General features: G+C 29.8%; 1 protein-coding gene across 1 annotated transcript; it reads left to right on the top strand.

The window, feature by feature from the left end:
- Window positions 1-7,922: 7,922 nt before the first annotated feature.
- LOC130817569 (BTB/POZ domain-containing protein NPY1) lies at window positions 7,923-14,647 on the top strand. Its single transcript, XM_057683351.1, has 4 exons — window positions 7,923-8,865; window positions 11,780-11,849; window positions 12,371-13,531; window positions 13,649-14,647. The coding sequence occupies exons 1-4, from the start codon at window positions 8,804-8,806 to the stop codon at window positions 14,198-14,200; spliced, it is 1,845 nt and encodes a 614-aa protein (XP_057539334.1). The 5' UTR covers window positions 7,923-8,803; the 3' UTR covers window positions 14,201-14,647.
- The last annotated feature ends 80 nt before the right edge of the window (window positions 14,648-14,727 follow it).

The raw sequence follows: 14,727 nt of genomic DNA, 5'->3' as shown, positions 1-14,727 counted from the left end.
ATCATAACACAATTCCACTATTTCAAGATTTTAGAATCAATCAATCCTATCCAGCAAACTTACTCTCAATAATTATTAATTTTTTTTCTGTTTCATCTTTCACTAATTTTCTTTTACATACACATATGTTTTAAAAATCTAATCATAATTTAAAAACAATAATATTTTTTTTTATCAATTTTGCATTTTAAATCAATAATTGTATGTTTTTGCATTAGATTATTAAAGTACAAGTCAAACAAAACTTGAATTCACGAGTTTAAAGGTGTAAAATGAATAATTATTATTCGGCACAAAATATTTTACCATATTAAATTTTAATTATAACATCATACGATTCTACGATACGATCCTACCAATTTAATCCTACTTCACTAAATGCTTCCAAGTAGAATCTCGATTCTACAACTTTGCCCATAGTTATCAAAATTCTGATTCTAATGTACAATTTTACGATTCTACGATCCGATCCTATACAAGGGTAATCTCAATGATAATTTTTTTTATAAGCTAGCTTTTACTTACATATAATAAGTTAGAAATATAATGTTATTACAATTAATTAGGAGAATTCATGTACTTATTGATTCACACTACATAAATAATTATTAATAATAACTTATTGATTAACTAGTATAAAATCACGTGCAATGCACGAAATTCTTAGTATGAAGATATATATAAATATGATTTCAGAAACATCTTATAATAAATTTACTATCATAGCTTTTTAATAGATGTTATAATTATGATTGTATGATGATTAGTTGAAATAATTATAACTAAATCAATTTAAATCTTAATATATTATTTAATGTCATCTAAATATTTTTACTTTATTTTGTTTCAAATTTCTCTCTAACAGTAATTTATTAAAAGATATATAATTAATATATTTTGTTCCCTATTTTATAATTTTAAATTTGTTAATATCACCTAAATGATTCTTAATTTATTGTTTCCATTCTCTTAGTCAATTTATAGATTAGAGTATTTTATTATTTGAAATAATTTCTATAACTATATCAGTAAATTTAAAATGTTAAATATTGATTGATTGTTAAATCTTTTGATTGATGTAAACTGGTAAGCTATTTAATTCAATTAGTTTGGATAATTTATTAAAAAAATTACACTTGTCAAGTGCTTTAGAAATTTGAGACTTGGTTTTTTACAGTTTTTTTGATAGATGTTATGATTAAAAGATAAAGTCAAATAAATCTTTATTTACAGCTCAAAACTTTAAAAATTAATTAGTATTGAGCTTTAAAAGTTAATTAATATGAATAATATGATTGATGATCAATCATCTTCTAACATATCAAAACATATTTGACCAAATAAATTATCAATTCATTCAACTAGCTAATTTAGATTAGTTGTTTTAGCTATTATGAATATTATAATTAGTAATAAGAATATGTTATGGTTAATTAGTTGTTTTAGCTAATTCAGAACAACAAAATATTTTAACATGTTTTACCCGTTCCGTTATACTTGCTATATTTAACTTTTTACGCAATCTAATGTATAGTTTTAATCATTTATATATTGAACTATGCATATTTAAAAATTATAAAAAGTTAATATATTTTGCAAGTATGCGATTAGACGATTCAAGCAATATCCCACTTGACTATATATTTTCTTACATATTAGCCACAATATGTAAAATAAGCTTAAATGATTAATAGTGTTAATAACCGTAATGTGACAAATATTTTATAACGGAGGAAGTACTAATTTACCAAATAATAATTTAAATAAAATTATCCAACAAACTATTTTATCAAACTTCAAAATATCATGAAAATAATCTCACAATTCCTTCCTTTTATTATAATTGTTACATTTTACTTTTTACGTAATCCAATGTCTAATTTTGATCATTTATGTCTTAAACTAGGCTTAACAAAAAATTATAAAAATTTAATATTATAAAAGTATGCGATTAGATAATTCAATCAAAATCCGACTAATTATAATATGTAAAATTAACTTAAAAAAATAAATAATACTACAATATCGAATGTGGCGAGTAATTGAGAGGGAGAGGTATTAGAAAAAGGCGAAGTGTTTCCAAAAAAAAAAAAAAAAAGTGTTAAATTAGTAGAAATAGAGTAGTTTTGAAACCAAACCTACTCTAGAAGCTGTAAGGAGCTTTAATTTGACATTAATGTGAACATAGGGACCAAGCAAATCATAAAGTCCAATGCCAGTATGCCATATTCAACACAAACAATTAATCCAATTCTATACTGCATATCCAAACCAACCGATTTCAAATAAAAATGCCGTAAAGGCTCTGTTTTTGGCTGCCATAGCTGCCAGCTTGACCTTCATTACTCGCTTTGCCAAATATATTAATGGCATCATCTTTCTCACACTTCTTAAAAGGCACTTTTGCTAATCGCTAATCGCCATTTGCCAATCCCAGGATAGCCACTACTTCTAGCCAGTGGATTGCCAAGCTGAAAAAAAAGGCTAAATAATGATTCATGACATCATTGTTTTTCTTCTTTTGCTTAATGTTCATAATCTAATGTGTACGTACACTAATAGTTTCTATGTGTTTGTTATTTTACACTACTTTATTTAAATTCGTTTTATTGATTTTACATTTGTTTATTTATTATATTGGTTTTATTTTTATTATTTTAAGAAAAAATTATTAAAAATAATACAATCTTTTGTTTATTTTCCTACAATAATACTCCCTCCTATTCAGCTCAGGTGTCCCATTTACTTTTGAGACACTGTTTATTTATCACTCTTAAATTGCATTTTATTATTAATGTATAAGTTAAAACATAGCCATGTGGGATCTTATTTGATTTGTTTTAATGTAAAGATTATTAATATCAACTTTTTATAATTTTTAATTATACATAACTCGATATATTAAGAATTGAATAAGTGCATTGGATAGAGTGCATAAAGTAAATGGGACATTTAAGATGAATAGGAGGGAGTATTAACTTTTGATTAATCATAAATAATATCAACTTAAGGGGATGTTTCCCTAAAATATACTCCCTCCATTCTTTTTTGATCTTCCATTTTGGGTTTTTCACACATATTAAGGAAGATAGAATCTTTGGGTTATAGTGAGTATTATTTTAATTAAATAGTAGTGTGAAGTAATGATTGTATTGAAAGTATGAGAGAGAGAATAATTATAAATAAAAGAAAAGGAGTACATTAAAAGAAAATGGGAGTTTTAAGGGGTAAAAGTGGAATAAAAAACTTTCTAAAAATAAAAAGTATTCTAAAGTGAAATAACTTTTGAAACTACCCGTTATAGTAATGTAGAAGATCAAAAAAGAACGAAGGGAGTACCTAATATATTAAAAATCAAACTATTGTGGATTATATGACAAAAAAATTTGGTAAACTAGTTAATAAACTAAAGTTAGTATTATTCTAAGAAAAAAAACCCCCTAAATTGTTATTATTCATGGTTAATCAATAATTAGTATAATTAAATAAAAATTAACAAAAAAATTATATTATTCAAAGTAGTTTTTCGTTATTTTAATTATTTCATCCACAAATTTATATTCTCCCAACATAACCCTTATTTATAATTACTGACTTATTATTTATCTCATTTTCTATTTAAATTTCATTTTCTACTAAATTTCATTCATTTTACATTAAATATAAAATATAAGGGACATGAGAAATATATTTTATTATTTATCCTTCCTTTCACATGTCAATGGTGGTTATTGTACTTATTGACTAGGAATAAATCATGGCAACTGGTAATTAAGGTTGTCTGTTTTATTTTTGGGTCGTAGAGCAAAAGATGTAAAATGACCTTAAAAATTTTAGGCATAATAAATAATATGATATCGATTTTATTTTGTATTGTTGATATTATACCTAAATTTAATTTTTATTGATATTAATTTTACACATGAAAATATTTTTTTGGGCCCTAACTGGGCGATAGCCTGCTTTCCCTTCTTAATCGACGGCCATAATACTAATTTATGATGGACATAGGAATGACAAACAGGTAAAATTATACGGATTTCGCATCGTACCCGTCCCAGTTGGAACATGTATGTGTATGAACTTGGTAGGTAGTGGATGGCTCGATGGGTATGAATAGAGTTAGAAAATGGTCAAGTGGATGCCCTCCTCCATACTCAAACTCACCTAAATTTCCATACCCACCACCTACGGTGGTTAAAATTTTTATATACCTATGCCTGCCCAATCAGATATGCATTCAAACCCATCCACCTAGCCCAATACCTACCTGCTCTACCCAATACCTACTTGCTCTACCCCATGCTCAGCCGCCCTATATCTACAATCTAATGATTTAAGTAAGTTATATATATTTTTATTAAAAACTATCAACAAAAAAATTAAGGATTTTAAGTTTATTTTGTTAGATTGTATGATTTAACACAAAATTAGATGTATAATTAAAATTGTAAAAGATTTGTAGAGTATGTAACACGGATTTTGAGTGAATGTACAATTTCTTCATGTATGTACTTGTAAATTATGGATCAACTTAAGTTCTAGAGAAAAATGGCTTGATTTAATGTAGGGATAATTTATCCAACAATGATGAATAAAAGATAATGTGCATATTTTATTTCTCATTAGAGCCTTTTTTTGCCATTGTCATATGGTGCTGAGATGATATATTCTTGGTTTATGAAGTGTATGCACCTCGTGTTTTCCCGATAATATATTGGCATTCACAATAAGTCCAACTAAACTTAACATGAAATCCGAGTCGATGGTTGGATCAAAATTTTAAAATGGTGGGTTCGAAAAGAATGATGTTCTTACTTTTTACCCTGATTGATTACTCCCACATGCACACTTGACTGTATAAGTCGTTGGATCAGCCTATCTTCTCATTGTCATATGGTTTTGAAATGGTATTTCCTTGACTTATAAAGTGTGTATCTCGTATTTTTCTAATATTATACTGACATTCACAATAAATTCAGCAAAATTTTACATTTAAGATGCGAAAATTTTCCTTTAATTATAGATTTGTCCTCGCTGAAACAATAATTTTTCGTGTTTATATTTGGGTTCATTTATCAAGCAAATTTAACCAATACTTGCATGAACAAGTAAATCCACCTAAATAACATGTCTTATTTTCATTCATTAGTCATTTAACATAAAGATGTTCTTTTAGATGTTTATTGATATTTAGATCCAATATTTAGAATCGTTTTCAAGATAAATTTTGTGGGAACTTAAAATAAAATATAGAAATTTCATGTGGTTATAAACATTTTTTTTTGTTTTTTCACGTGGTAAAATCCATGTGGTGGCCCTAAGCTTTCAACTTTTTTATGTGGTAGAAAAAATATTAAATTTTTGATTAAATTAATTACTTATTTCGATTGGATCACAAAATATGTGGACAATTAGGGTGATCGAGACGTCTATTTTTTGAAAAAGAAGTCATTATGTTCGAAAAAATAGCATAAATTTAATAAAAACACTTCACTTTTGTCTAACACATGAAAAAACTGATAGTTCAGGGTTACCACATAAAATTTCCCAATAAAATATTAATATAGCATAATTTTAGTGTAAACAAAAGCATTTAAATCTTTAAATTCGAGTAAATTTACCTATAATGGAAGATTTTCTAATGAAGAGATCCACCCAAAAATTTAAAAAATCAAGATATCCAAAGTCCACATTAGACTTATGAAGTCCATAGTCAAATGCAATTGGATTAAATAAAACGTAGTAATAAAACACTTATAATTAAATACTACAAAAATGCCCCAGTATTCATTAAACATCTAAAAAGTCAAAAAAGAAAAAAAATTGAGAAAGAGAACTGTCTAAAACCGGGTCAAACAACACATGGGATGTTAAAATCCTTGCCAAAAACCAACAGGGTTTTTAACTCCTTAACCAAAAATGACAGCAACTAGTAAATTCAACAAATTACACAGGACAAAATTGTAATTATCATTGCTGGTGTGCTTTAACAGCAGGAAAAGCCAATTTTTATTCAAACTAATGGTTTATATACTCCCTCCTATTCATCTTAGGTGTCCCATTTACTTTTAAGACACTATTTATTTATCAGTCTTAAATTGCATTTTATTATTAATCTATAAGTTAAAACATAGTCATGTGGGATCTTATTTGATTCGTTTTGATGTAAAGATTATTAATAATTTTTAATTATACATAACTCGATATATTAAAGATTGAATAAGTGTATTAGATAGAGTGCATAAAGTAAATGGGACACTTACGATAAATAGGAGGGAGTATTAGTTAGTCTAATTAAATTAGTGGCTATTCTTTTTGTTTATTTCTTTTATTTAATGAATTTTATTATTAGAAATTATAATAGATAAAATGTATATCAGAATAAATTAAATCAGATTAAATCTTAATATGTTTTTCTCATACATAAATAAAATTTAATTAATTTATAATTGATGAATATATGCTATATTATTGAATTAAATAATAATATTATAAACCATTAATTCAATATTTACAATAAAATAATATTGTTTTACTCTTATGACATAAGTTTAATTTTTCACCACATATAGACCATATTTATCTCTCTCTTTCTTAAAAGGTATCTCTTACAAAGAATAAAATAAAAAATTCAACCAACTTAATTTTATTTCTCAAATGTCTGTTTGAAACATCTACGTACATTGGGTTTAATTTTAAAAACTATAGAAAAATCTTATTGATTTTATGTACTTATCCCTCACAAAATTTTCAAGGTTTGTTTATTTTTGCAGGACTTAAAATGTATTTAAAATATATATCATTAAAGATGTTTTATAAAAATTGTACAAATATGTATTAAAATTCAATATATAAAGACGAATATTATAAAATTCAACATAAATATATTTTAAATGATATATAATTAAAAAAAAAATATTTCAAATTTTTTTTTAAATTAATACTCCAATATCATAGCCTTTTAGAGACAGAAAGCATTCAATTCCAAGTGAAATATATTGCCAATAATACTCTTTTAAATTCTAATCACAAACATGTTTGCATTGAATGTAAATATTTATTGTAGAAATAAAGTGTTACCATAATACATGATAATTAAAAACTAAATTAAGGGCACATAGTTGTTGTCAAGGATACAAATACGGTGTCATGTGATGGATAAAAAAATTTGTGTAAAGTGATTAGAAAAGAGGTATAGAGTAATCAATCTCCTCATTTTGGTGTAAATGTTTATTTTAGTTGAACGAAGGAAAAATATTTCCGTCATTTTGCACCAAGATACTCCCTCCTATTCAGCTTATGTGTCCCATTTTTTTTTATAGTCAAGTCATTTTAATTGACTCATTTCTATTTTTGGTATGAGTTTTTGACTTTTATGCCCTTAGTCGCTTTATCCTATTTTCAATTATACCCTCCATTACCCATACTAATTTTCCTACCTTACATTAAAAATCTATAATACTACTCTTTTTCCTACTCTTTTGACTCTCCTTAAAATCCATGAAAAGCTAAATGTGACTTTTAAGGTGAATAGAAGCTAAATGTAACTCTTAAGGTGAATAGGAGGGAGTTTTAATTAGCCCTTATTTTCTTTCTTCAAATACCATTATATGATCTTTTTCTGCTTCTCAACTTGTATATCCACCTGTTTTTATAATATTTTTGCCATTATATACTTTTCTATCTTTCTAAGATAATGCTTTTTACGTTTTTCTACTTGCCCTCAGGTATACTTTCAGACATCTAATTTACTAATTTAATTATAAATATTTCTAATTATATATAATAAAAAGTTATAAAAGCTAAAAATCAATTAAATTCGTATTCAAACAATTCAATAATAATGACATTGATAAATAATGTTAAAATACATTTGAGTGCAAATAAAAAAGTTTGAAAGCCAACTACTTCTACTTACATAATAACCATTGGTGTGGTCAATTTTTTTTTACATTGGTATATTATGAGAGACATTTAATTGAAATAGTGGAGTTTTTTGGGATTGGGCACATTACTTTGGACATAAATTCAGGAAAAGGTCTTCAAAGAACATGTCCATATTTATTTCTCTGTCCTCAGACACTCTGTGAATATACACTGTCTTGCTCTTCCTTCTTTCTCTGTCTTCCTTCCACACTTTCTCTCTCTACCTTCCACACTTTCTCTCTCCATATATCTGGTAAACGTGTGTAAATAAGCTTTTTGGAGTGAAAATTTATTTTCTTTTGCATTTACTTCAAAAAAATGATCAATTTAAAGTCATTATTATAAGTAATAAATTATCAATAAAAACAGGAGATTTTTCTTTGAAATTGAGATTTGGGTCAGAAGAAAAATTGGCAAAGTTCAGAAGTTTCAGAGCAAAGGCGGCTAAGGAGTTAATTAGGTGATGTGGTGTGATAGTGAGATGGGTTTTGAGGGGACATGATATTTATTGCATCCATTTGTAAAAAAGCTTGCAGATTCATAGAGTAATTAATTGTTGAATATAAGGAGAAATTGGGCTAAATATGAGCTGGGTTTTTGCTGTTTTTTCTCTTTTATTACCTGGGTTGAAGTAAAGTTCTTATTTTGCTTTGCCTTGTACAAAAAGGTTTTAGAGCGAGAAAGGAAGGTGGGTTAGTCTTCTTTTAGGGGAAAAGTTTGTGGGTTTTTGTTGGTTCTTTACCCTACTTCTTGGTTTGCTGATATGTTTAAGAGTTTTCATTTTGATTGGAGATTTTTATGGGAAAAACTATTCATTAATTTCAAGAATTTCTAAAAGTTGAATTGTAATCTTGGCATTACATAAGGGAAGAAGATGAAGTTCATGAAACTTGGTTCCAAGCCTGATACTTTTCAGTCAGATGGTTCCTCTATTAGGTAATCTTTTTTTCCTTTTTATAATTTGATAATTAGTATGAAGTTGAATGGTTTGTGTTTGCAATCGTGTGGATATGCTTCATTAATTTCATGATACAACCATTTTGGAATAGATTTTGTTTTATTGTGTATACTTATGCATTGTTTAATGCCTATTGGAAGAGAAATAAGTCATACTAGAGAGAATTATATTGGTTGATGTGCCAATATGGGGATACATGTTCACTAGTTGGAAAGTATCTTTGAAATTAAAACAATGGAATTTGCCACAAAATGATACGTGTAAAAAAAATTGATTTACATGAATGATATTATAAGATTGAAGAGAATTACAAAAAGAATGGCAAGTATTTCAGAACGGGAGGTAATATATTTCAATTTACTTGCAACATTTGCTTTTTCATGCAGTTTAACGTACTTATTCAATCCTTAATATATCTATGTATTATAAACAATTATAAAAAGTTAATATTATTAATTTTTGTAATGAGACGAATCAAATAAGATCTCCCTTGACTATATTTTAATTTTTAGATTAAAAACTAATCACAAATGATTAATGAATAGTATCATTTTTGCCTATGTTGCAACTAATATGAAACGGAGGAAGTATTAATATATTATGAAAAGGTATGTGCATGTTTGTGTTTTATCAGCTTGTACTCTTCTGCTTATCACAATTTTGGACAGAAAAAGCTGAGAACTAACTGATGATGAATGGTAAATAGAGTCAGGTGAAACCCAGGCATGAGCTAAGTTGTGGGTTAATTGGTGCAATTGGGAAAGTGGTCCAGTCATTGAGATTGAACCATTCCTTAATGTTGACAGTGGTTCTAAACATTAAAGCAATTGTATTTGTATTGCCCATTGGCTTGGACTTTTTAGAACCACTCCTTTTCTGACACAGTAATGTTGGTCTTTGTAATTACTCTATATTTGTGTGGATTAGGAGTAACTCTTTATCTCAAACAATTTTTTTCTGAATTATATGCTTTATTAATTTTGTTTGGGTGTGCTAGAGCTTACCCTCTATAGTGTTATGAATTAATTAGACTTTATATGATCTTATTTTCCGTCTGTGATGCAATCATATCTAGTATATCCTACCCATAACAACTATCTTCTAATTTTCCGTCTGTAATTTTTTGTTATGAATGTATATTATCATAAATTTATCTAAAACAGTTTATTTAATGATTTATATAATTTTTTATTATTTTTAATATTTTTTTTTTATTATGTTCACATTTATGTCAGTATAAATGAGACATACTTTTCTTTTGTTGAGACTTGACTAAGTGGACACCGAATGTTGGCCTTTGATAGAAAGCTGGAACATCATCCAGCCACTAAACAAGAAAATTTTGTTTAATATGATTGAAAGCTTGAATACCCAAGGTTTGCATGTCGAACAATGGTTGTAATGTTTTGACTATCAATATTTTCCAATTTACTCTAATAGAATACCACTTGTAATATCATGATTTTGTATGTGTGAAAGGGTATATATTGAAAAAAGAGTTAAATGCGATCATTTAATCTGAACAGATGGAATAGAGAAATTCAAGTAACCAATATTTGAATAGATTGGTACAAGACTCTAATTTGTTTGTATATTTGAATGCCGTGGGGCGGGCCCTTCTTAATTTTCTGTCATTATGTTGTCTTTTGTGCTGTTAGCTGATAAGTTTCCAGTCAGGACACTATTATGGGTTATTGTACGTTATGGGACATTGTATTGTGATTGGGTGGTGGGTGGGGTGGGGTGGGGTGGGGTTGGGGGATGTCTGTTTTGGATAAGCAAACTAGCTGGTCCATTCACTTGCCTAATGTTTGTTTCTATGGTCAGATCATGTTAAAGGTGAAGTTGGCGCTAATCCTTTGCATAAATTACCATGTATTATGGTATCATTTTTGATTCTTAGATTGTTAAATTATTACTGGTTAGTGGTCACTTAATGTTTTGTCGTTAAAGCATGCATATCACAAAAACGTGGTACGAGTTGCAATCCTGATTATGTTAACGATATTGTAATGCGGGAAAAATAATGATGCGGTTATCCTAACACTAATTGGCTGAACGTAAGAGATATCCCTCAAAATGGCAAAACACGTTACGTCACTCCTTTACAACATGAGAAACATCAATTTTGTTTTTGAAAACTTTACGACCCGGTGGATGCTATTTGATGCCCTTAACTATGTTGTGTTTTTGCACTATGATCGCTTGGTTAGTGCTTATGTTGTCGTCGTGGAGCATTTATGTAGCAGCTTGCATTTCCATAAATGTTGGACAACTCCTTTCACCTTCCGTTTCTTATAACTCCCGAGTCGTAATAAGTTATGTGAAGTGGTTGTAAATGAATACTAAACTCATTTGAGCTGTTGACTAAAATTCCGTTTTCTATCTAATCTTTGTTCCATCCTTTAATTATGCCCTTAACTAAAATTCTTTTTTTGTCCTGATTAAGTAATGTCATTTGAGCTTAATTCATAGAGAATGATACTAAACTCAAAGTGGCCTATTATCTAAAGTCGGATGGAATTTCGGAAAATCTAAGGCCAAATCTCCATCCAAGATTCTATCTATGGAAATTATAAATTTTCATAAATTCCAAAATGAACAATCTGTTGCTGGGTTGCCGTTTACTTTCCTATCCTTTATGCATTCTGTTAATATAATTTCCGATTTTCGGTTCAAGAAGTGGTCAACCTTAAACCTAGTGTGCCTTTATACAATTATCTGGAATATGAGAAAAGAAAAGTCAGACAAATGGAACTAAGGTAATGGGATGTTGATGAGAAAAGGAAATCAGGACTGAAAGGATAGTAGTTTTTTTTGTAGGGCAATGCGTGTTGATCTCAGCAGATAAATTTCTGTGCGTTAACTTTTATTTTGTGCCTATCTTTGCAGATATGTTTCTTCAGACCTCGCCTCTGATGTTGCTGTAAACGTGGGTGAAGTGAAATTCTACCTTCACAAGGTAAAATCTCTAAATCTTTGCTAGTTAATTAGGTTAAACGAGTACGTATTTGGGGCTCGTGCTTCTTATTTTATGTGTTCTGCTTCATAATCCTTATTTTCTCTTTGAATTGTGAAACTTTTCAGTGAATTTAATTTTATGTCTTCTTTCAGTTTTTACCTCAATAATTGATGCGAGTTTCGGGTCCAAAGTATATGTTAGGGGTGGAAAGATAGATCTGTTGCTTACGGTTTTAACGCCCGATTGTTTCCTAAAGTGGAGATATTCTTATGTCATGTTTTTTTGGGATGTAGTTGTACAATTCTACAATTCTACAGAGCTTTGAATGATGTTCTTTGTTCCTACTTTCTAATTGCCTTTCGGTTATATGCGATGGCTTTTCCCTGACCCTAACATTGAAAGCAGTTAACCGGAAATGAAAAACCACTTAATAAAATCATTGTTTTTTGTAATAAAATTAACGAAGATCATCTCTTTTATATTCTTATTTTCTAATGTGAGTTTGTCATTCATTTCTACAGTTTCCTCTACTGTCAAAGAGCAGCCGTCTGCAAAAGCTCATTCTGAAAGCTGATGAAGAAAAATGCGATGAAATTCATTTGCCTGAGTTTCCTGGTGGTCCAAAAGCTTTTGATATTTGTGCCAAGTTCTGCTATGGGATGACTGTTACTCTTAATGCATATAATGTCGTTGTCGCTCGTTGTGCTGCTGAGTACCTCGGAATGACTGAGGACATTGATCGAGGAAATCTCATTTATAAGATAGAAGTGTTTCTCAATTCCAGTATTTTCCGCACTTGGAAAGATTCAATTATCGTCCTTCAAACCACTAAATCGCTATTACAGTGGTCTGAAGATCTTAAGATTGTCGGTAGATGCATAGACTCCATTGCATCCAAGACATCTGTGAACCCTTCAAAAATAACATGGTCGTACACACATAATAGAAAACTGGCTATGCAAGACAAAATATCGGAGCATGAGAATATCGAGTCAGTTCCTAAAGATTGGTGGGTTGAGGATATATGTGAATTAGATATCAACATGTACAAGCGAGTTATGATTGCTATTAAATCAAATGGAAGAATGGATGGTTCTGTGATCGGGGAAGCTCTAAAATTCTATGCCATTAGATGGCTTCCGGATTCTGTTGACGCCTTAGTTTCTGAGGATCATATTCAAAGAAACAAATTGTTGGTTGAAACAATCATATGTTTATTACCCCCTGATAGATCCTTGGGATGTTCCTGTAGCTTCTTGCTCAAGCTATTAAAAGTCGCAGTTCTAGTTGAAGCAGATGATTCAGCAACAGAAGAGTTGGTGAGAAAAATCAGTTTGAAGTTCGATCAGGCGTCGGTGAAGGACCTGTTAATCCCGGCAAGGTCTCCTAAAACTACTACTTATGATGTTGAACTCATTATAGGCATTGTTAAAAAATTTATACTCGAGGAGAAAAGTTGCTGGGATATACCTGTTTACGACTACAGTGAGAAGGAGCCTGAATTAAGTGCAGACCGTGAATCTTGGATAAATGTTGGCGGACTCATAGATTCATATCTTACAGAAATTGCTTCTGATCCAAATTTGACTCCATCAAGCTTCATTGAATTGGCGAGATTGATACCTGAATCAGCTAGACCCATCCACGATGGATTGTATAGAGCTGTTGATACGTACTTAAAGGTACCTTTTGCATTGGCTTATTGCTATTATCATGTTGATCTGTTCTCTCTATTATTTAAGCCGTTTGTGGAAAAATTGATTTTATTGGTATACTAAATGGTGTTTTGTTGCTTTCAGGGACATCCGGACTTGACTAAATCGGAAAAGAAGCAAATATGCGGGCTCATGGATGTTAAGAAGTTCACAATGGATGCATCAATGCATGCAGCACAAAACGAGCGGCTTCCACTTCGAGTGGTTGTACAAGTTTTGTACTTTGAGCAGATGAGGTCAGGCAGTACAACGCATACCCTTACTAGAACTTCCAACAATACTTCATCTTCCACGCCTAATGATGAAGAAGAATGGGACCAAAGAACCTTAGATAGCTGCAAATCACTAAGGAAACAGATAGAAAAAGTGAAGATCAAGGAACCCGAAACGATCCCAAAAAATGGGAAATCAATGGCCAAGAAAAACAGTAGTAGGAACAGTCAGAGTGGTGCTCAGTTGCTTCCTTCTCGATCTAGGAGGATATTCGATAAGTTATGGGGTACGGGAAAGGGTAACAACGAGAGCAAGAGCTCAGAGACGAGTGGGAGTTCTCAGTCACCGACTACTTCATTGGTTCGGGGTGACACCAAGTCTTCCGGATCAAGCTCAAGGAACAGAAGGCATTCTATCTCTTGAAACAAGCATTAGAAGGTGGATATATTAAGGGGATTTGGTGATAGTGAACTACTAGTGTAAGTAAAAGATGTTCTAGGATTAGGCTCTTAATTCCTTGGGTACTTGGTCGATGATGTAATCTATGTCACTCTGACTTTTCTAGGTGTTAAAGTCTCGTGTTATAGAGTGTCGTGTTGTAGAGTGTCGGACACGCAAAAATACTCGTATTAAAGAAATACTAGATAATGTTATTGGGCTATCTAAACGAGCTCGACTCAGGTGTCCGACGGTCGACACACAAGGTAAGTGAAGTATTGGAGCATCAAGAGTAATATAATGTTCATAAAAAGCAAGGAAGTTGATGTGATGTATCCAGCAAAAAATGCCCTGAAAACTGAAAATTGTAAACAATTCCTTTTGTATGCTGCCATCAATTTGGTTTGTTATTTATTTACTTTATTTCTCTAACTTAGTTATTTTACATCAATTTTAGTTACGATGTAAGATTTTTTTATCTTAAATGACTCATAATAAGTAGAACACAGGAG

Source organism: Amaranthus tricolor, chromosome 7 (assembly GCF_026212465.1).
Source record: "Amaranthus tricolor cultivar Red isolate AtriRed21 chromosome 7, ASM2621246v1, whole genome shotgun sequence".
Taxonomy (NCBI): domain Eukaryota; kingdom Viridiplantae; phylum Streptophyta; class Magnoliopsida; order Caryophyllales; family Amaranthaceae; genus Amaranthus; species Amaranthus tricolor.
The sequence above is the reverse complement of the archived record's forward strand: the minus strand, read 5'-3'. Positions and strand labels throughout refer to the sequence as shown.